General features: G+C 34.8%; 2 protein-coding genes and 1 long non-coding RNA gene across 3 annotated transcripts; 1 reads left to right on the forward strand and 2 right to left on the reverse strand.

Annotated features, from left to right (window-relative positions):
- Window positions 1–4085: 4085 nt before the first annotated feature.
- Window positions 4086–5869, reverse strand: LOC129928504 (uncharacterized). Its single transcript, XR_008780010.1, has 2 exons — window positions 5673–5869; window positions 4086–4241 (listed from the first exon to the last, which is right to left on the reverse strand). It is a non-coding gene; the product is annotated as an uncharacterized LOC129928504 (long non-coding RNA).
- Window positions 5870–13952: 8083 nt separating this feature from the next.
- Window positions 13953–15623, forward strand: LOC129928523 (uncharacterized PPE family protein PPE21-like). The gene has a single exon (XM_056043147.1). The coding sequence runs from the start codon at window positions 13953–13955 to the stop codon at window positions 15621–15623; it is 1671 nt and encodes a 556-aa protein (XP_055899122.1).
- Window positions 15624–16537: 914 nt separating this feature from the next.
- On the reverse strand, window positions 16538–17680 carry LOC129928524 (uncharacterized PPE family protein PPE21-like). The gene has a single exon (XM_056043148.1). It carries the CDS (start codon window positions 17678–17680, stop codon window positions 16538–16540), a length of 1143 nt encoding a protein of 380 aa, XP_055899123.1.
- Between the last annotated feature and the right edge of the window lie 5338 nt (window positions 17681–23018).

Genomic DNA, 23018 nt, shown 5'->3' on the forward strand with positions numbered 1-23018 from the left:
AAAATAATGTTAATAATAAATTGATGAAGTTGTTTCTTCTTTTTTTTCAATAACTTTTTTTAAAGAGAGTTTTTTGTTCTTATGCTATCATTTTAAATTAATTTTAATATTAGATCTAATAGCTGCTAGCAAGAAAGACAAAACAGCAACAGAAAAAAGTTGGCAAGTAATTCAAGGGAGATACTCTAGTATTATGGCGTATTTCCAATGACAATATATAGACTAGTAATAAGAAATAAAACTTTAAAATATATATTTTAAAAACTATTAATCTCTGTGGAAATCAAATTACATATTTGTAATCTGCATTTTTTTCTGCATATTCTTAAAATATAAGAGAAACATGATTTAGCGTTTCTAGTCACGTAAACTAATACCGAAACCTTGATCTTTATCTAGGTCAGTCTAGATTTTAGATAACTAAATATTGACAAAAATAGAATAATAATAATAATAATAATTTTATTTATAAAGCGCTGTTAACAAACAAAAAAATGAATAGGGTTTGTTGGACTAGTCCGTTTCGTTTCATTGATTAAAAAGTATTGGGCCGGAAGTCGCTTTTTTCCCTATATATCTTTGTATTTTTCAGTTCTCTTTTTAAATTAAACTGACATTATTATGCTATAATTTTAAGTGTACCTGATAGAGAAAAAAATTCTTCACAAAAATACGGGTAGTTGGGATATAACCCGATAGAGGCTATAAAAAGAAAAGACCTGAAACTAGCGCGTGAAACTACACATTTACAGTACTTTATTTGATGAGTATTTTACCCAAGATCTGTGTTGTTTTTTTAGGACTAGTTTATTTCATGTACCCGGCATTTTCCGATACACAATTTCATACACAAAATAATTGTTGAAAAAAATTGTAGTTATTTTAAACTTTAAATGATTACTTGAAAAGGTGTTACTCTAATCAATTTTGAATATTATTTTGTTATAAATGTCACTGTTTATTTTGTGTCTGTTCTAGTTTCTTAAATTTTTCTTGAGTAAAGGGGTCGTTTTTCTCCTAATGGGTATACCTGATTTACCTGAATAGCCTTTGTAAAAATATATTGATCCTAAATAATGCTATGTTTATAAACGAAAAATCGCATGGCTGCATTATGATGAATGTACGTGTTAGTTCAATATATTTTATATTACTAGGTAACTATAAATAACCGCATAAATAGACGTAAGTTAATTTTTTTTTTTGTTAGATAAAGTCATATGGCAAATTTTTTTTATATCCTAATTCTAAAAAGGAATAATAATAGAATTATACAGTAAAAATAATCACTAAGTTTTTAATTTTAATAGTTTTGAAAGTCTAACTGAGTTTCTGCTTTTGCAGATGTACACAAGCTACACTATGAGTCAGTCCATCTCTTTTAATTGTTTAGAAATGAGTCTAAAAATGTAGGCTTCGATATTTTTAGCCTGAATTTAAGAAGTTACAAACTTCAAACAACTAATATATTGCCTCTTCCATAAAACTTTGTACTTAAAAAATAAATTAATCCAATGCTCGAAATCCTGCTTGTATACTTAGGCCCTATTTAAATCGATCCAGTATCAATGTCAGACCTGCCTATACCAAAAAAAGTCCAAATGCGTAACGCTGATGGTCAAATTGCGTATTTTGGCACCAGAATGCGTAACACTTACTAACACTTACGCGATCCACTATTAGATCTACAATCTAAATCTAGAACAATACGACAATAGAGATGATATCTAGACTAGATCTGGATCTATGTCTATATAATGAATATAATCTACTCTAGATCTGGGCCCAAGGACTCAAGAGTGTTACTGATGCCGTGGATCCGCTACAAACGTAGGTCTACTCCAAACTTTCGTAGGCCTACCTTCATCCTGTATCTATTCTATACTAAGACTAAGAATCTAGTCTAGATCTAGACTAGATGGTAGTAGATGTTATCGATCTAGATCGATCTAGTCAATCTAAATCATACAACTAAATTGGATCTAGATTCTAGAGTAATGTAGAGAATCATGACATAACTAGCTAGATCTATTCCTGTATTACAATTTATCTAGATTCTAGATCTAGAATCCAGATCTAGATTAGATATCTACACTGTCACTCAATGTGTTTTGAATCGATAGCACTTCGATATTTTTTTCTATACAAATGAATACGGGAATCAGGGATTCAACATAATTAATTTCTACTAATGAAGTTACAAAATAAAAAGTCACGTTGGAGTAGGCCTATCAGCTAACTGACGGTACCAACCATCCACTCCCTCACTCTCGCGTTCTTCATTTCTTGACTAAATCTAATTGCTTTTAAGAACAAATCAACGTATAGATCTGGACACAATGTGTTCCCCCACCTTTTATGTCCCCCCCCCCCAACAGGACGGCTTAGCGTGACCTCCGTGACCGCTCGTAAGCTTGTCAAGAGAGGGGGAAAAAAAAGGATACAAAATGCGTAACGCGACGGGTTAAATGCATATTTGCAATTTTTGGGAGATTTTGCGTAACGAATACGCATTTTGCGTAACGGTAGGCAGGTCTGCAATGTATTAAGTAGCAATAACCCCGCAAAAAAATTAAATGAAAGAAGATTGAGATATACATATATTTTTGTGACGGTACGCACCGGTACGGGGTATTGGCACCTTTTTTCAATGTCGGGAAAAATGATTACTTTTCTTGTAATTCAACGTTAATTGTTAATTTATTATTAGTTGAATGTTAGGCAATCTATCACTGAGTACCGGAGCCTCTTTTTTATTTTTACAAAAAAAAAAAAAAAAGAAATACAAATATACTGTTATAAACTTGGTGGTGGCACAGAGAGGGGTAGTGGTGTGTGTGTAGTCAGCCGACGCAAATCGCCCCAGGCCAGCGCTAGAGGAGCGGTCAACCGTGACGAGCTACGACGGTCAGCCGAGTCGAGTGTCAACAGGACAGTTCGGGAAAGATCGCCGTCGTGAACAAGAGCTCAGGAGCGTCACGAGAGATGTAGTCATCTGACCACCTAGAAACGTCGAGCGGCGTTCTGTCCGGTTCGAAAAGGCCAGTAGGGATCCTATATAAGAGCAGAGGCGACGCAGTCAAGACGGTTCAGAAAGCGGGTTCACGACAGGAGTTCAGAACATGGTCGACTACAGCACAGTTCAACGGTGTGGTCCTGTACGGAGCATTACGACGGTTCAGTGCGGAGTACTGTCAAGTACAGTTGAGACGAACGGCGTCTTGATCGAGTCCGACACAACGAGCCCAAGTGTGTGAAGTCAGTACCGAACTGTTGAACCCAGTGCAAGCCCGGAACGAGACGGAGAGGCCAGTGCAAGACTTGATACGGCGGAACGGTGTTATCGGAGAGATATTTGTTATCGCAGAGCTATTTGTAGGGTAACGTGGGGCAAAAAGCCCCCCCCCTAAGCTTCTATGGCCTATACAAGCTAGCTTATTAATATAATTTTATCTTAAATTTGGTTTTCATTTAGTGTTACATGTCTAATTTACAAATTAGTTTTTAAAATAAATTTATTTCAATGCATCTAAAAATTATTGCATGAAATTAAAAAAAAATTTTAAGGGACATTTTACCCCACACTTGGGGCAAAAAGCCCTTCCAAGGGCCACTTACCCCCAAAGCAAAAATTGTGGTAAATAAAGAATTTAATTGCTTTTTAAATCTCTTAGGTGTATATATTATTGTGTATATATATTTGTATGTGTAATTTTGTTTTCAAATAATTTTTTTTTTATCCTTGCACACAAGAATAATAATGATAATTGATTATTAATTATGTTCAAGCAAATAAGGATTTTCTTTTCTTCGTAGATGTTTGTTTTTGTGTATAAATTTAGGCTGGTAATTTTGTTTTCAATTTTAGTTTGTAAACAAGGTAAAAAAGAAAATTGATTAAAATGCAGAAGCAAAATTAATGAAAACTAAAAACTTTAAAAATTATTTTTATGTTTTTCAGCTCTTAGTTGTATGTATTAGTGTACCAGTATGTAATTATATAAACACATGAATTTGTTTTTAAATAATTTTAGCTTGCGATATTTGGTATACACAAACATAAATAATAAATTTTGACAAACAAATTTAAAAAGTATAAGTGAAATATTTAATAATTATAAATGTAATTTTTTCGGAGACATTGTTAAGTGGCATCCCATCAGCGATAGCTTTTAAATCTCCTGTCAAGAATGTTGACCATACGAGCCTTGTGTTTTTCTCTGGTAATTTCTTAACATTTTCTGAAATGAAAAAAAAATATAAAAATTTTTTTTTTTAAATTAAATTGTGCACATTTTAAACTTTAAAAGCTTATGGATCTCAAAAGATAAATATATATAATTCCAAACATAGCAGGCAAAAGTAGAATAAATAATAACGATCTAGAAAATGGATGGCTACTTGGTCGTGCAGTTTGCGCGCTGGACTGTCGTTCAGATTTGTCAGTGGTCCAGGGTTTAAACCCTGCCCGCTCCCATCCCCTGTCGTCCTGCGGGAGGTTTGGACTAGGAAGTAATAATCTTCAACTCTGAAGGAACATCTGAAACATTTTACAAACAGAAAATATAAATCTATAGTTAAACTTACTAATATGGTATTTATAGACTAGATCTACAGCCCTACTGGATCTTACTATTACTTTCTAATCTAAGTATCACAAATACGCATACTAATTGCTGTCTCATCTGGATTGACTATAATACCCCAAATCACTATCGCGTACAGAATAAAAATCTATTATTATAGATTTATATAATGATACAGACATATAGAAATAGATCCACTAGATCTAGACTAGATATTTTGGTCGTGCGGTTTGCGCGCTGGACTGTCGTTCAGATTTGTCAGTGGTCCAGGGTTTAAACCCTGCCCGCTCCCATCCCCTGTCGTCCTGCGGGAGGTTTGGACTAATAAGTAATAATCTTCAACTCTGAAGGAACATCTGAAACATTTTACAAACAGAAAATATAAATCTATAGTTAAACTTACTAATATGGTATAATAATATAATTTATAGACTAGATCTACAGCCCTACTAGATCTTACTATTACTTTCTAATCTAAGTATCACAAATACGCATACTAATTGCTGTCTCATCTGGATTGACTAGAATACCCCAAATCACTATTGCGTACAGAATAAAAATCTATTATTATAGATATATATAATAATATAATGATATAGACATATAGAAATAGATCTACTAGATCTAGAATCTAGACTAGATATAATATTTTATTAGATTTATTTAAAATAGATCTAGATTTAGATATATTTTTCTTATTTACATTTTAGATCTATTGAACTTGTATTTATATAATTTATTCTTAGATGCCAGTCTAGAATTTTGTAGATTATAATTATAGATCTAGTTAAATATAAATCTAGAATAATCTTAAATCTAGCGACAATGATTTCTAGATTTTATACATCTAGATCTTTTATGACCAGATTTCAATAAAGGCTTCCTGCCCCCAACTCTAATGGGCATTTTACCCCAACATAGGTGATGTTGGAACGATCAATATATTAACTTTCACCATGGCATGTCGCTTTTAGAGTATAGCAACATCTATAAGGATTTCAATTGAAAATCCTTTGCAAAGAATATTTACAATTAAGGATAAAATAACACATAATAAAAATACAGACAAATAAAATGAGCCCTTACCTTATAGTGAGATGGGTAGAAAAATTCAAAGTGATCTGTGACGATAAATTGAAATGCTACTACATCAAGCTCAATGTGCATTAAAAGAACGGAAGTAAGCTATCTCAGGAAGTCTTAATTTGAATCATCCAATAAGCCATTCGCACAAAAATTAAGAAAGGCCTTTTACCCCGAAGGGCTTTTTGCCCCACGTTACCCTACTATTCTACGTGCTGCTAATTGTACAGTATTGGCTGTTATTTATGGACATTAAACCTTTACGTTATTTTGGAGCCCTGACTTGTCAAGTTCTTTAAGTTGGTGGTGTATGGTGCAGTTTGCAGAGAGCCTGGATAGTGAGATTCGTAACAATACTTTTAGCCGACATGCCGTTTTATTAAAAACACCTCTATGTGAACTTCTTCTGTCTTAGACAGTCATTATTTTAGACTAGATTTAAGTAGAGTCTAGACCTAGATTTAATAGGCCTATTATTATTTAAAAATAATAATAATCAGTCATTATAGACATCATTCGCAATTTTATTATTAGGTCTGGGCCATAGACATATATAGGAAAGGCCCATCAGCGAAATGGCATATAAAGCGAACACCTCCCCGTAATTTTTATCCATTCTTATTTATTTCAAAAGTAACTGCAGAACTAATAAAATGGTATTGCAAAGACTCCATTTTTCTACATTTCCCACATATTCACTTTCGTTTTCCCTCATAAAATAAAGCATAGCTGAAGGTCAAAGTTGACATGCATGGAAATTTCATTCTCAAAACGTTTCCGGATAAACGAGAATAGGTCCGAACTTAAGGCGATTTTAAAGCACCACTGGACATCGGCCGAAAATAAATCGCCTATTATGCTTCTAAATAGATGAAGAAATAGTTAGCTAGAATAACTAAGGCTATTCATTCCGTTGAAAAAAAAATATCATGGGGTGTTCGCTCAAAATGACCTTTTAACTGAAAACCTATTCAGCGAAACCCCTATTATAAGCTTAAAAAGCCATTAATAATAATTTAGTTACTGATTTATTCTGTTTTTCTTTTTGTCTTATCTATCGTTATTGTTTGTAAACTGAAATATTAAAATAATAGGCCTATTTTTAACCTTAACCCAATGTCTTCGATTTCGAAGATTAAGGATTAGTGCAGTAGCCTACATGTTTCACATGTCTACGCCCAGTTGCGACCAGCATATTTTCCCGCATTTTCTTTCCGTCTAAAATGTTTGACTCACACATCTCTCTCCAACAGTCATATACTGACAGTTACTTTCCTCTATGCCAGTGAGGGTGAAACGACGCATCATTTGATCTTAACAGCGCTTAGGCCTATACGATTTATACGGGAGGGGGGGACCTCTGTTTTTACCGTCCTCCTTTTTTTTAACTGGCTGGTTAACCTCTTGTTACTAATTGATGATATTAATATGTGTATAGATGTTTAAAAGAAGATAAGAATTCATTTTCACTGGGTTCCCCCACCATTCTGAGATTAGAATTTCAGGAGATTTCCAAGAGTTTTCCAGGAGAAAATATTCGATTTTAGGAGCGGAAAAAACGCTAACTTTATATTTAGTAATAAATATAAGAATTACCATATAATATACATGAATAAAATTACAAGATCTCTCCTGAGCCTTTTGTCTCCATGCCCGAAACCCAAGTTGTTGTAGATCTACCTCCCATACATCATCAATCCATCGCATTCGGGATCTGCCTTTGGGTCAATCAGCGCGCGTGTGTGTCGGGGGGGGGGGGGGGGAGGTCGAGTTGATGTTGATTAAATTAAGTGCACTGAACATGTGTTCTTAAAAAAATAGTCACAGTAACGAGAGTTTATGAAATGGAGAGTAAAATGACGTGGACTAGCCTATAGGGAGGAGGCGAAATAGAATTTTGTAGTTTCTTTCTTTCTCTAAAAGAAAAATATTTGATCTCAAGTTTCGTAGGCTATATAGACATCAGTTCCAAGCAGAGATAGGAGATGTGGAGCACGAGAAAAGTGAAAACAAATTTAGGCCTAATGTCAAAAGGAGGACAATAGTTAGGCTATAATGCTTCATGGAAGAAGTTAGATGATAGAACTAATTCAAGCATAATTTCCTATATTTTAACATGCTATTTCGCTATTTTTTACGGCCTTTCGCTCATTATGACTCCCGCGAAAATTGCGTTCGCTGATTAGGTCCGACCCCTACCGCAAGTTGACTTGAATTATAAATTTAATAGCTGATATGGAAAAAAGATTCAAATTTAGTTTTATAGCCCAATAGCTGAGGAGTCCGCAGATGTTTTCATCTTTTTAATAAGTTTAACCATTGCGGAGTTATAAATTCTAAACTAAAAACTGGCACAAAAGCGTTCGCCATTGGTCCTTTCCCATATATAGGAAAGGCCCATCAGCGAAATGGCATATAAAGCGAACACCTCCCCGTAATTTTTATCCATTCTTATTTATTTCAAAAGTAACTGCAGAACTAATAAAATGGTATTACAAAAGACTCCATTTTTCTACATTTCCCACATATTCACTTTCGTTTTCCCTCATAAAATAAAGCATTGCTGAAGGTCAAAGTTGACATGTATGGAAATTTCATTCTCAAAACGTTTCCGGATAAACGAGAATAGGTCCGAACTTAAGGCGATTTTAAAGCACCAATGGACATTGGCCGAAAAAGATTTGCATATTGTACTTGTAAATAGGTGAGGAAATAGTTAACTATAATAGCTAAGGCTATTTATTCCGTTGAAAAAAATATATTATGGGGTGTTCGCGTAAAATGACCTTTTTAACTGAAAACCTATTCAGCGAAAGCCCCTATAATAAGTTTTAAAAGCCATTTAATTATAACTTAATGACTGATTTAAGCTGTTTTTCTTTTTGTCTTATCTATTGTTATTGTTTGTTAACTGAAATATTAAAATAATAGGCATATTTTTAACCTTAACCCAATGTCTTCGATTTCGAAGATTAAGGATGAGTGGCAGTACATGTTTCACATGACTACGCCCAGTTGCGACCAGCATATTTTCCCGCATTTTCTTTCCGTCTAAAATGTTTGACTCGCAGCTCTCCAACAGTCTCTCAGATGTCATATGCTGGCAGTTACTTTCCTCTGTGGCAGTGAGGGTGAAATGACGCTTCAATTGATCTTAACAGCGCTTAGGCCTATACAGCTTATACGGGGGTGGGGGTGACCTCTGTTTTGCCGTCCTCCTTTTTTTAACTGGCTGGTTAACCTCTTGTTACTAATTAATGATATTAATATGTGTATAAATGTTTAAAAGATCAGAATTCATTTTCACAGGGTTCCCCCACCATTCTGAGATTAGGATTTCAGGAGATTTCTAAGAGTTTTCCAGGAGAAAATATTCGATCTCGGGAGCGGAAAAAATGCGAACTATATATTTAGTAATAAATATAAGAATTATCATATAATATACATGTATAAAGTTACAAGATCTCTCCTGAGCCTTTCGTCTCCATGCCCGAAACCCAAGCTGTTGTAGATCTGCCTCCCATATATCACTCATCGCATTCGGGATCTGCCTTTGGGTCAATCAGCGCGCGTGTGTGTATATGTGTGTGTGTGTGGGGGGGGGGGTGGAGATCGAGTTGTTGGTGATTAAGTGCACTGAACATGTGTTCTTAAAAAAAATAGTCGCAGTAACGAGAGTTTATGAAATGGAGAGTAAAACGACGTGGACTAGCCTATAGGGAGGAGGCGAGATAGAATTTTGTAGTTCTTTCTTTTAAAAATATTTGATCGCAAGTTTCGTAGGCTATATATAGACATCAGTTCCAAGCAGAGAAAGGAGATGTGGAGCACAAGAAAAGTGAAAAAAAAATTAGGCCTAATGCAACAAGGAGGACAATAGTTATAATGCTTCATGGAAGAAGTTAAATGATAGAATTAATTGAAGCATAATTTCCTATATTTTAACATGCTATTTCGCTATTTTTTACGGCCTTTCGCTCATTATGACTCCCGCGAAAATTGCGTTCGCTGATTAGGTCCGACCCCTACCGTAAGTTGACTTGAATAATAAATTTAATAGCTGATTTGGAACAAAGAGTCAAATTTAGTTTTATCGCCCAATAGCTGAGGATTCCGCAGATGTTTTCATTTTTTAAATAAGTTTAGCCATTGCGGAGTTATAAATTCTAAACTAAAAACTGGCACAAAAGCGTTCGCCATTGGTCCTTTCCCATATATATAGACTGGACGATAAAGTAAAAATTATTATGGGAAACATTTGGGAAAAGATAAGTTTGTATGAGTTATACAGCAGTTATGAGCAGTGTAAAATTAAAAGTATTTATAGTTTGTCTTTTTTCAGCCATAACCTATATACCCGTAGAATTCTAGATTTTATATATGCCATGTTTTTTTACTATTAAATTTATATAATTAAAATAATTATAAATAGTTTTAAATACTAGATTTAGATCTAGTCTATATAAATACTATAGTAAAAAAATACTACTACTTACTACTAGTACTATACTACTATACTATACTATAATTGTAATCTGTATAGTCTAGTCTATAGTTAGTAGGCTATATAAATAGTCTAGGACTAGATTGTCACTAGATCTATAATCTATACTTATAGGCCTACTAGATCTAGTCTGTAGCCTGCATGCATAGATGTTAGACTGACTAGTTTAATAGTCAGTAGTAAAAAGTATGATAAGTATTAGACCTAGTTATTACAAATATTAGTCATATTTATTAGATTTAGATCTATCAATATTAAATTAGTGACAGTCACAGTCAGTCAGTGATACTGAATTATTCTGACTAAATGAAACTGAAAGTTAATGTGTATAATATTAAATTTTTTTTTTAAACTTTTAGAATTTATCCTTGGCCTATCGTACTACAAACATTAGAGCACGTTCTGCTAATTTTCTCTGACTTTTTTGACTAAAAACTAATTCTAACAATTTGAATCGATAAGACGACCGCCATACATTAATAAAGAAGCCATGTCAACAAACATAGATCCACATCACAAACCTCTATATATTTGCCTATGTCTATGATTATGAAACAAAGGCAAAATATTGGGAATATGGCAGTTTTGTACTTTTCAAAACTAAAGATCATAATTATATATTGGCTGAAATGTTAGTCCTAGAATTTATAGCCGCCATTTTTTTTTTCACATAGATATAGTACATCAAACATATTTGACTTCCCCCAAATAAAAATAACTTCCTACTTCCAGTCTATATTTATTTATGTCTATGGTCTGGGCATTGAAAAGTAAATCTATTAATAAACTATAATAGATCTAAGTCTAAGTACTAACTTATTCAATAAGTCATTATAAATAGAAGTATTATAATGAATATGGTAATAATTACCGTATAGTCAGTATAGATCTAACTAATGCTCATTCCCGTCTTTATTTATTTTTAATGTGACGATTGTTTTAAGCTTGCATACAATATATATCCCGTTTGAAGTTATTAGATGTCTCATACAGTTCATTTGTTGTTGTGACGAATCTTTTAAGGTTGCGTACAATATTCCACTTAAAGTTTATATAAATTTAATTGCAAATATGCGATATGCGCGACTGGACTTGAACTCTGACTTATCGATGGTCCGGGGTTCAAACCTGCCCGCTCCCATTCCCTGTCATCCCGCTCAATGTTTGGACTAGTGAGTAAGTTATCTTCAACTTTGAAGGAACATCTTAACTCATAACACACCAACATTATGAGCGACCGAGACACCGAGACACTAGATATCAAAGATAAGATTAGATTAAATGACCGCTGGGCCATGCGTCAACATCCTGGGAGATTTCATTTGCATAGTTCCCCCCCCCCCCCCAAGAACTGTGCTAGACGATGGGACAATGTACACCGGAAGATGAAAGGTGGTATATGTAATGGGACCGGGGGGGGGGTGACATTCGTAAGATTTCAAGAAGGTGTCCTAAACCTAATTACTCAACCTAACCCTAAAACCTACTCTTACACTAAACTTAATACTAACCCTAACCCTTACACTAGTAGTTTTTTTTTAATTATTATTTTAAAAGAAATGTCGGCCCTAAAACGATTTATAGATCTAATTCTAGTTTAGTAATAGGCCTACTTATTTCTCATTTTAAGCGGCCCCCGAAAGGGGAAAAGACGCTATTAGTTTTGTGTGGCCTGTCTGTCCGTTCGTCCGTCCCGTTTAAATCTCAGAAACTAGAAGAAAAAATGAAAATCGGACATCATGATATTTTAGATCATTCAAAGTTCTGATGCAACGACGGTTACTTATTTTTCCGAAAGTGAACCATCTAACTTTTAAAATTATATATGCAAGCAGATTTAAAAATAAAATAAAAAAATACACCACTTTTCAATGTAAAACTTCAGGGGAAGTAAGTCTAATTAAAAAGTTCACAAGCTTCTTCATTAATATGTCTAAATCAAGCTTCATTCATAGATTCGCGCACTGGTTCAAAAAAAAAAAATGCATCTAAGGTCACGATTGAAAAAGTATCAATGGATCATTATAAAATAGATTTTCCATTTATTAACTAATTCATGGAATAGAATACTGATTCAAATGTTGTTTTTAAAAAGAGTTTTAATATGAACTTCGTTTCAATTGTAAGTTTAAAAAAAAAACAATAACTTTTTTATACCGCGCAGTTTTCACACACCCTCATTAGGCTATACACGTAGGCCTTCTTAACAACTATCTAAATTATAATAAATAGAGGCCAGATCTACATAGATCTATATTTATAATACGAGTTCTAGTCTAGATATAGTAGATCTAGACTCTAGACTTATTAGGGTTAGATTTATAGACTTGGATCTATTTCTAGGCTTAGGCTTAGATCTTGAATCTAGATTTAGATCTAAAACTAGGTCTAGATCTATAGCTAGATCAATGTCTATGTTACATTTATATGTGTATTTATGTTTATGTCTGTTGTATGTGTGTTTGTTTGTTTTCTTGTAGTCTCCCTTGTTCTATTGTTCAGTATGTTCACGGTGTCAGTAGTGTGTAGGCCTATTCACTGTGTATTAGTCTCTGCTGGTTGTTCTCTCCTTGTTTCACGTTAATAAAAATGGAATATAACTTTTAAACATCAGTATTGTTAGTGTATTGTGATAATATAACAGTCAGAGCCGCTGCTACCTATTGTGCAATGTGTGCCAAATCATTATTTCAAGGTTAATTATAAAATAATTTCAATAAAAAAATTACTTAAATATTTTATATAAATTTGAATTACTCCATTATCCTTTGAAAATATAAACGATATTCGTACATAAGAAATTATTTTGGAAACTTGAACAAAAAAATAGAGCAGCATGCGAGGGATCCCCATGTTTTTTCCAGAAGCGCCTACTCATGCCTGTAATATGTTTGTAATATTATTGAAATTATTTTATAATGGCTGGGCTCCATTAATAAGTGCAATGAGTAGTCATCAGCCAAATTTGAAAAAGACTAAATGTGGCTCAACAAAGATGGCTGAGACGGATTTTAGGAGACATTTATAGAGATCGGGTCTCAATCAAGGAAATCCTATGCCGAACTGGGAGTCGACCCCTTAGTAAGGTTGTGACAGAGCGTCGCATGAGCTACTCTCGTACAATAGGTGACAGCAGTTTGCTTTACTTTTACATTGAAGAGGGTTTTTAACCCTTTAACATGAAACCCTCTGGAGGGGTTTAAACTCAAAACTCTCTGGAAGGGGTTTTTAAACTCTATTACTCCCGTTGGCTATGCTCATACAATTTGGTGACTACTTTGCTTTAGTTTTGCTTTATTTTTATATTTAAGTGGGTCTTTTTAAACACCAAACCCTCTAGAGTGGTTTTAACTCAAAGACCCTCTGGAGAGGGTTTAAAACTCAAAATCTCCCCTTGGCTATACGCTCATAGAATTTGGTGACCGTAGTTTGCATTAGATTTATATTGAACTTGTAGAAGGAGTTAAAATAAAGCCAATTTAATAGACATCTCTCTCTCTCTCTCTCTCTATATATATATATATATATATATATATATATATATATATATATATATATATATATAGAGAGAGAGAGAGAGAGAGAGAGAGAGTTTTAAGGCTTCGCTTAATTTTGACGAGCCAGTACGTATATTTTCCGTCAGTCAATGCCCCTTCTCCCTTTTTATCATCTTGGTCATCTCGAATGTTGAGCGTGTACCCCTCCCCTCAAAACCCTAAATGTCATTTATATGAATTGTCTTTGGATCGATAAATGATGAAGTAAACCTAACTGGGTGGATGAATGATGAAGTAAACCTAACTGGGTGGATGAATGATGAAGTAAACCTAACTGGGTGGATGAATGATGAAGTAAACCTAACTGGGTGGATGAATGATGAAGTAAACCTAACTGGGTCGATGAATGATGAAGTAAACCTAACTGGGTGGATGAATGATGAAGTAAACCTAACTGGGTGGATGAATGATGAAGTAAACATAACTGGGTGGATGAAGGATGAAGTAAACCTAACTGGGTGGATGAATGATGAAGTAAACCTAACTGGGTGGATGAATGATGAAGTAAACCTAACTGGGTCGATGAATGATGAAGTAAACCTAACTGGGTGGATGAAGGATGAAGTAAACCTAACTGGGTCGATGAATGATGAAGTAAACCTAACTGGGTGGATGAATGATGAAGTAAACCTAACTGGGTCGATGAATGTTGAAGTAAACCTAACTGGGTGGATGAATGATGAAGTAAACCTAACTGGGTGGATGAATGATGAAGTAAACCTAACTAGGTGGATGAATGATGAAGTAAACCTAACTGGGTCGATGAATGTTGAAGTAAACCTAACTGGGTGGATGAAGGATGAAGTAAACCTAACTGGGTGGATGAAGGATGAAGTAAACCTAACTGGGTGGATGAATGATGAAGTAAACCTAACTGGGTGGATGAATGATGAAGTAAACCTAACTGGGTGGATGAATGATGAAGTAAACCTAACTGGGTGGATGAAAAATGAAATAAACCTAACTGGGTGGATGAATGTTGAAGTAAACCTAACTGGGTGGATGAATGTTGAAGTAAACCTAACTGGGTGGATGAATGTTGAAGTAAACCTAACTGGGTCGATGAATGTTGAAGTAAACCTAACTGGGTGGATGAATGATGAAGTAAACCTAACTAGGTGGATGAATGATGAAGTAAACCTAACTGGGTGGATAAATGATGAAGTAAACCTAACTCGGTGGATGAAGGATGAAGTAAACCTAACTGGGTCGATGAATGATGAAGTAAACCTAACTGGGTCGATGAATGTTGAAGTAAACCTAACTGGGTTGATGAATGATGAAGTAAACCTAACTGGGTGGATGAATGTTGAAGTAAACCTAACTGGGTTGATGAATGATGAAGTAAACCTAACTGGGTGGATGAATGATGAAGTAAACCTAACTGGGTCGATGAATGTTGAAGTAAACCTAACTGGGTCGATGAATGATGAAGTAAACCTAACTGGGTCGATGAATGTTGAAGTAAACCTAACTGGGTTGATGAATGATGAAGTAAACCTAACTGGGTGGATGAATGATGAAGTAAACCTAACTGGGTTGATGAATGTTGAAGTAAACCTAACTGGGTCGATGAATGTTGAAGTAAACCTAACTGGGTTGATGAATGTTGAAGTAAACCTAACTGGGTTGATGAATGTTGAAGTAAACCTAACTGGGTTGATGAATGTTGAAGTAAACCTAACTGGGTCGATGAATGATGAAGTAAACCTAACTGGGTGGATGAATGATGAAGTAAACCTAACTGGGTGGATGAATGATGAAGTAAACCTAACTGGGTGGATGAATGATGAAGTAAACCTAACTGGGTGGATGAATGATGAAGTAAACCTAACTGGGTCGATGAAGGATAAAGTAAACCTAACTGGGTGGATGAATGATGAAGAAACCTAACTGGGTGGATGAATGATGAAGTAAACCTAACTGGGTCGATGAATGATGAAGTAAACCTAACTGGGTGGATGAATGATGAAGTAAACCTAAATTACGAAATGCGTGCTTTTCCTCTTTTATATAATTTGTAGGTCTATCCATTTGTATTCCTTTTTTTCCAGAATTCTAGACTAGATCTATATAGCCTAAGACTTCTCGTCTAGATATACATGGTTTAAAAAAAAATGAGTAAATGTTTAGTACTATAGAATTAAAATCAGGCCTATCAACTGGAGGGAACAAGAAATGCTCATTTTACATTATGTTGTCTGTCAAAACTTATTGTCGGAAATTGCGAATAAATACTCGTTTTTTGTTTGTTTGTTTGTTGTTGTTGTTTTTTATTTAACCACTGCGGCCAAATAACGGGTTAAATTTTCATATTTTTGGTCCAGTGAGAACGTTTTGCCCCGCTAAGAGAGGCACCCCGCAGTTTGAGAAACGCTTATCTTGTCACCAGTACACGTACACTCAGCCTTAGAACAAATTGTACCAAATAAGCTCTACAACCTGTCTTAGTTACGGTACCCTACGGATAGTCAGTCAAGAAACACATTTGTAACATTTAAAATAAAAAATTATATATAGGCTATCTCTCTCTCTCTCTCTCTTTAAATATATATATAGGCCTATATATATATATATATATATATATATATATAGGCTAATCGGAAAATTCCGTTTTTTATTTGATTTTCAGTTAGGCCTAGGGCTGTGCCAAATCTAGATCAATATGTGATATGCTCTTAAATTTAAACTGTATTTTTAGATAGATCTAGCACTGTTCAGCTTGTAAGGAAAACAAGTCAAAGATGGTATGCTATATAGATCTAGTCTAGAATTCTGGAAAAAAAAAGGAATACAAATAGATAGACCTACAAATTATATAAAAGAGGAAAAGCACGCATTTCGTAATTTAGGTTTACTTCATCATTCATCCACCCAGTTAGGTTTACTTCATCATTCATCCACCCAGTTAGATTTACTTCATCATTCATCAACCCAGTTAGGTTTACTTCATCCTTCATCCACCCAGTTAGGTTTACTTCATCATTCATCGACTCAGTTAGGTTTAATTCATCATTCATCCACCCAGTTAGGTTTACTTCATCATTCATCCACCCAGTTAGGTTTACTTCATCATTCATCCACCCAGTAATATTTACTTCATCATTCATCCACCCAGTTAGGTTTACTTCATCATTCATCCACCCAGATAGGTTTACTTCATCATTCATCCACCCAATTAGGTTTACTTCATCATTCATCCACCCAGTTAGGTTTACTTCATCATTCATCGACCCAGTTAGGTTTACTTCATCATTCATCCACCCAGTTAGGTTTACTTCATCATTCATCCACCCAGTTAGGTTTACTTCATCATTCATCGTCCCAGTTAGGTTTACTTCATCCTTCATCCACCCAGTTAGGTTTACTTCATCATTCATCGACCCAGTTAGGTTTACTTCATCATTCATCCACCCAGTTAGGTTTACTTCATCATTCATCCACCCAGTTAGGTTTACTTCATCATTCATCCACCCAGTTAGGTTTACTTCATCATTCATCCACCCAGTAATATTTACTTCATCATTCATCCACCCAGTTAGGTTTACTTCATCATTCATCCACCCAGATAGGTTTACTTCATCATTCATCCACCCAATTATGTTTACTTCATCCTTCATCCACCCAGTTAGGTTTACTTCATCATTCATCCACCCAGATAGGTTTACTTCATCATTCATCCACCCAGTTAGGTTTACTTCATCATTCATCCACCCAGTTAGGTTTACTTCATCATTCATCCACCCAGATAGGTTTACTTCATCATTCATCCACCCAGTTAGGTTTACTTCATCCTTCATCCACCCAGTTAGGTTTACTTCATCATTCATCCACCCAGATAGGTTTACTTCATCATTCATCCACCCAATTATGTTTACTTCATCCTTCATCCACCCAGTTAGGTTTACTTCATCATTCATCCACCCAGTTAGGTTTACTTCATCATTCATCCACCCAGTTAGGTTTACTTAAACATTCATTGACCCAGTTAGGTTTACTTCAACATTCATCCACCCAGTTAGGTTTACTTCATCATTCATCCACCCAGTTAGGTTTACTTCATCATTCATCCACCCAGTTAGGTTTACTTCATCATTCATCCACCCAGTTAGGTTTACTTCATCATTCATCCACCCAGTTAGGTTTACTTCACCATTCATCCACCCAGTTAGGTTTACGTCATCATTCTACGACCCTTACTTCATCCTTCATCCACCCAGCTAGGTTTACTTCAACATTCATCGACCCAGTTAAGTTTACTTCAACATTCATCCACCCAGTTAGGTTTACTTCATCATTCATCGACCCAGTTTGGTTTACTTCAACATTCATCCACCCAGTTAGGTTTACTTCATCATTCATCCACCCAGTTAGGTTTACTTCACCATTCATCCACCCAGTTAGGTTTACGTCATCATTCTACGACCCTTACTTCATCCTTCATCCACCCAGCTAGGTTTACTTCAACATTCATCGACCCAGTTAAGTTTACTTCAACATTCATCCACCCAGTTAGGTTTACTTCATCATTCATCGACCCAGTTTGGTTTACTTCAACATTCATCCACCCAGTTAGGTTTACTTCAGCATTCATCCACCCAGTTAGGTTTATTTCTTTATTCATCCACCCAGTTAGGTTTACTTCATCATTCATCGACCCTTACTTCATCCTTCATCCACCCAGTTAGGTTTACTTCAACATTCATCGACCCAGTTAGGTTTACTTCAACATTCATCCACCCAGTTAGGTTTATTTCAACATTCATCCACCCAGTTAGGTTTACTTCAACATTCATCCACCCAGTTAGGTTTATTTCATTTTTCATCCACCCAGTTAGGTTTACTTCATCATTCATCCACCCAGTTAGGTTTACTTCATCATTCATCCACCCAGTTAGGTTTACTTCATCCTTCATCCACCCAGTTAGGTTTACTTCATCCTTCATCCACCCAGTTAGGTTTACTTCAACATTCATCGACCCAGTTAGGTTTACTTCATCATTCATCCACCTAGTTAGGTTTACTTCATCATTCATCCACCCAGTTAGGTTTACTTCATCATTCATCCACCCAGTTAGGTTTACTTCAACATTCATCGACCCAGTTAGGTTTACTTTATCATTCATCCACCCAGTTAGGTTTACCTCATCATTCATCCACCCAGTATCACTTACCAGCATCACATGTAAAGTCCTAGAACACATAATATGTAGCAACATCATAAACCACTTAGACAAACATAATGTCCTCACACCATACCAACATGGCTTTAGGAAATATAGATCATGTGAAACACAACTAATAGGACTAATTGATGATTTTTCAAAAGGTTTAGATAATAGTGAACAAATAGATGCTATCTTACTAGATTTTTCTAAGGCTTTTGACAAAGTTCACCACCATAGTTTGCTTAAAAAATTAAAATATTTCAGCATTAATGGTCCACTGCATCACTGGATTAAAGATTTTCTGATAGGGAGAGAACAAACTGTAATAATAAATGACTCTAAATCAACACCGATAACAGTAAACTCAGGTGTAATTCAAGGAACAGTCTTGGGTCCACTACTAATTTAATTTACATAAATGATATACCAAATTGCATTACTTCAGGAACCAAAGTCAGATTATTTGCAGACGATTGCATAATATATAGAACAATAAAAACAACACAAGACACAGATATTTTACAAAGAGAATTAGATGAATTACAGAAATGGGAATCAAATTGGAGCATGTCTTTCCACCCAGAAAAATGTCAGTTGTTAAGAGTAACAAAAAAACTAAAACAAATTAATTCCACTTATCTTATTCATGGCAAACCAGTAACACAGACTAAAAACGCAAAATACCTAGGTGTTATAATAAATGAAAAACTGTCATGGAATCCACATATTGATAAAACTACAAAAAAATCAAACAAAGCATTAGGATTTATTAAAAGAAATTTCTATAAATCAAATAAGAACATAAAACTAAAATGTTATTTAACCTTGGTTAGGCCAATAATAGAATATGCATCCTCCGTTTGGGACCCCTCAACTCAAGAAAACATTAAAAAAACTGGAACAGACACAAAATAGAGCAGTGAGATTAATAAAAAACGAATATTCACATTTGACTAGAGTAACACCTTTAGTAAAATCACTAAATTTAGAAAGCCTTCAGGACAGAAGGCTCAAGAGTAAAGTAGCAATCATACATAAAACACTGAACAATAATCTTCAAATACAAAAACAAAATTTAATAAAATACTCTGAAAGACACAAAGATAAAGGCACATTCCTCGTCCCATATGCTAGGACAAATTTGTACAAACACTCCTTCTTTCCTAGTGCTATTAGAGCATGGAATGGGTTGCCTGAGCTAGCCAGGAAAACCAGTGACTTGGCTGAATTTAATTCATTGGTTAATATGCATGACTAAATGCATGACGCGTAGGACGTAATCATCTTCTTTTTTTAAGTAACGTCTGTATTATATAAGATAAGATAAGATAAGATCTTAAATACTATTGTATTACAACTATCTTCTGTTAAAAGGAACGTCTGTAATTAGATTAAAAGATGTTCCCCGTAGGCAATGAAAGGATAGTAGCCTGCTTATGAAACGTGCATCCCGCCAAGGTAAAGTAAATATTATTTGTGTCTGCTTACGAACCCTTGAGGTCTTTAGGACGTTTTTTAAGTCCCCCAAACTTTGGAAGAATATTTCTTTCCCAAACTTTTTTGCCTCGTAGACCCCTTGCCATGTTTTCTGGTTTTCGGTAGACCCCCTGCTTGATTTGCAATTTTTTGCAAATTCATTGCCATTTTTTAAAAACTTATTTCTAACTGTAGTGAGTTGAAGAGATTTAAAGTAATTTAAAGCTACAGTAAATGTATAGAGATCTATTTTTGTTTTATTAATAGAATTCAAATTTAAACCAATTAAAATAACAATTAATATGTATTGCAAGAATCACTAAACGCGCTGGAAATGTTTTATTTTCAGGATATGCATCCATTGCTACGGATATTATGTTTCATATAGGAATTTGTTGTTCTATAAAGTAGACATTCAAACATTAAATATTTATTAATAAATTAATTTGCCTTAAGTATCATTTTAGAAATTTTCGCAAAGAGTAGTCTCCAGTGTATCTCTTGATCTTTCACGTCTGGCTCAAATATTGGATCCATGGAACTATTTTTACTAACAGGAGAAGGGGCAAAAGTGAGTAACTGGCGCCTAAACCAGTACGCTTCAAGCAGGAAGGGCTCATTAGCCTTGGCTAATCACCTAGTTGATGGAAAACTGAATTCAAACCTCTGCTGCCTTGCAGCTAAACCCAAACATGGCCAAAGGCTTCGTGGGTTAACCCTCAGGAAAAATATGGAGCCGGCGACCTTTATGTAGTTTGCAGCACACAACGCTACACCCTGTCAAAGCCTGTGACGCCGCTGATCCCAAACTATATATATGTCATTTGCAAAGAATCACATAATAAGCTTTTAATTTTATAATTCATGCAACCGATGTGCCCTTGAACTGTATTGTTGCTTAATGAAATTCTTTTAATAACGTCAGATGTAGGTTTGTGTAAAACAGTTTTTACAACTACAGCGGCTGGTAATATTACTAGTTTTACCTTTTGTGTTTTCCATATTTTGTTATAAGTAAAGAGATATTGTAAGACTCTCACAAACCATCATCTTTTCTATATGGATCTATTATTAACTTTGTGTGTTTGAAAGTTTTTCAAATCTGTATCTATTTTGACAGGGTGGCATTGTCTCAGATGATCCTCCAGTCATATCGTCATAAAAAGGCAACCGCTTGTTTATTAAGGAATGAATCCCAATTTTAAATAATCATTGCTATACAACCCATATTTCTTTTTGTTAGACATTAGTTACATATGAATAAATTAAGCTATTTAAAAAAAAAGTTTAGAAATTAAATACAACAATTTTTTGTTTGAATAGCAGGATAAATATTTAAATGATTAATTAAGGTACAAATCATATATTAGTGTATGAAAGAATTACATTAATGGGATGTAAAAATTAAAGTCACGACCTGCTTAAATTAAATCTATTATCGTAGACCCCCGTGGACATCTCATAGACCCCCAATTATATTTTTTACTTTCGTAGACCCTTTGGAAGTCTTCGTAGACCCCTGGGGGTCTATATAGACCACTTTGGGAATCACTGCTGTAGAGCAACGGGGAACATCGCAGGGAACAAGGATATTTCTTATTGCGAAGCCAACGCCATGTATTATGGGGCTTTGTTTTGGTTTCCCTTGCCAGTAGAATGTAAAATTGCTTTCTGTAAGAGATCCACTGCCTGCCAGTCTGGTTTCTTGCAGACAGGCCACGACAACGTTTAGTCTGTTCTCTGTCGGAGATGGCAGTTTAAAGCATTTCAATGACGAGTTCTGGATCACCATTAAAGCCAGGACACATTGTATGTGTGTTCCAGCTTGCGAATCGCAGTAATGTTGAGGGCGTTCTTTTGATTGTATTGGAAGGTGCATATTGTTCCATTGTTTAAATCTGTCACTCACTAGTTATAAAGAGCACTCTTACAAAATAGCCGTCAGCTTCATAAAGTCTTTTTTTTTTAACTTTTTAAAAATATTACTTGTTTGGTTGCTATTGTTTTAACCAAGCATATATCAACTCTGTCTGTTAAAAAGTTTGAACACGTTATTTCTCACACACCCAATCTCGGATCAAGTTGAAACTTTGCACAATTATTCATTGCATAGGAAAGACATGAATAAAAAAAAAATAAAAAATTCTTCATTATTTAGAGATACGGCTAAATATGCAGGATGTCGTCCTCTAAGATAATTGAACATGTTATTTCTCCCACACCCATTGTCGGATCAAATTGAAACTTTAAACAATTATTTACTGTAAGCCTACCTAATAAAACAATCAGTAAAATAAAATTAAACAATTATATTATTAATTTTGGTAATTAATTATTTTGATTGATATCGAATACTGGAAATAACTTCTACATTGTTGAGATACACAGCTGTAATTGCCGAGTTCTTTCCCTTAGATAAGCTGTGTTTTTGAGTCGGAATTCGAACTCGAGACACTTTGATATGTGGTCAAGCAGTTTTTACCACTTAGTCAAATATCCCACAAATATGCAAAGATAGATTCTCTACGGGCCATTGATGGACGGGCGCCGACAGGCTTTGATGTCCCCTGCATTTGGCACGGTACGACTCTGTATGTAAGGCCTATAAAGTTTAATATGGAATAAGATAGAATACTATGTAGGC

Source organism: Biomphalaria glabrata, chromosome 10 (assembly GCF_947242115.1).
Source record: "Biomphalaria glabrata chromosome 10, xgBioGlab47.1, whole genome shotgun sequence".
In the NCBI taxonomy this organism is placed as follows: domain Eukaryota; kingdom Metazoa; phylum Mollusca; class Gastropoda; family Planorbidae; genus Biomphalaria; species Biomphalaria glabrata.

Coding starts and splice junctions, on each gene's coding strand:
- LOC129928523 (XM_056043147.1), top strand. CDS start 13,953: ATGAATGATGAAGTAAACCTAACTGGGTGGATGAATGATGAAGTAAAC.
- LOC129928524 (XM_056043148.1), bottom strand. CDS start 17,680: ATGAATGATGAAGTAAACCTAACTGGGTGGATGAATGATGAAGTAAAC.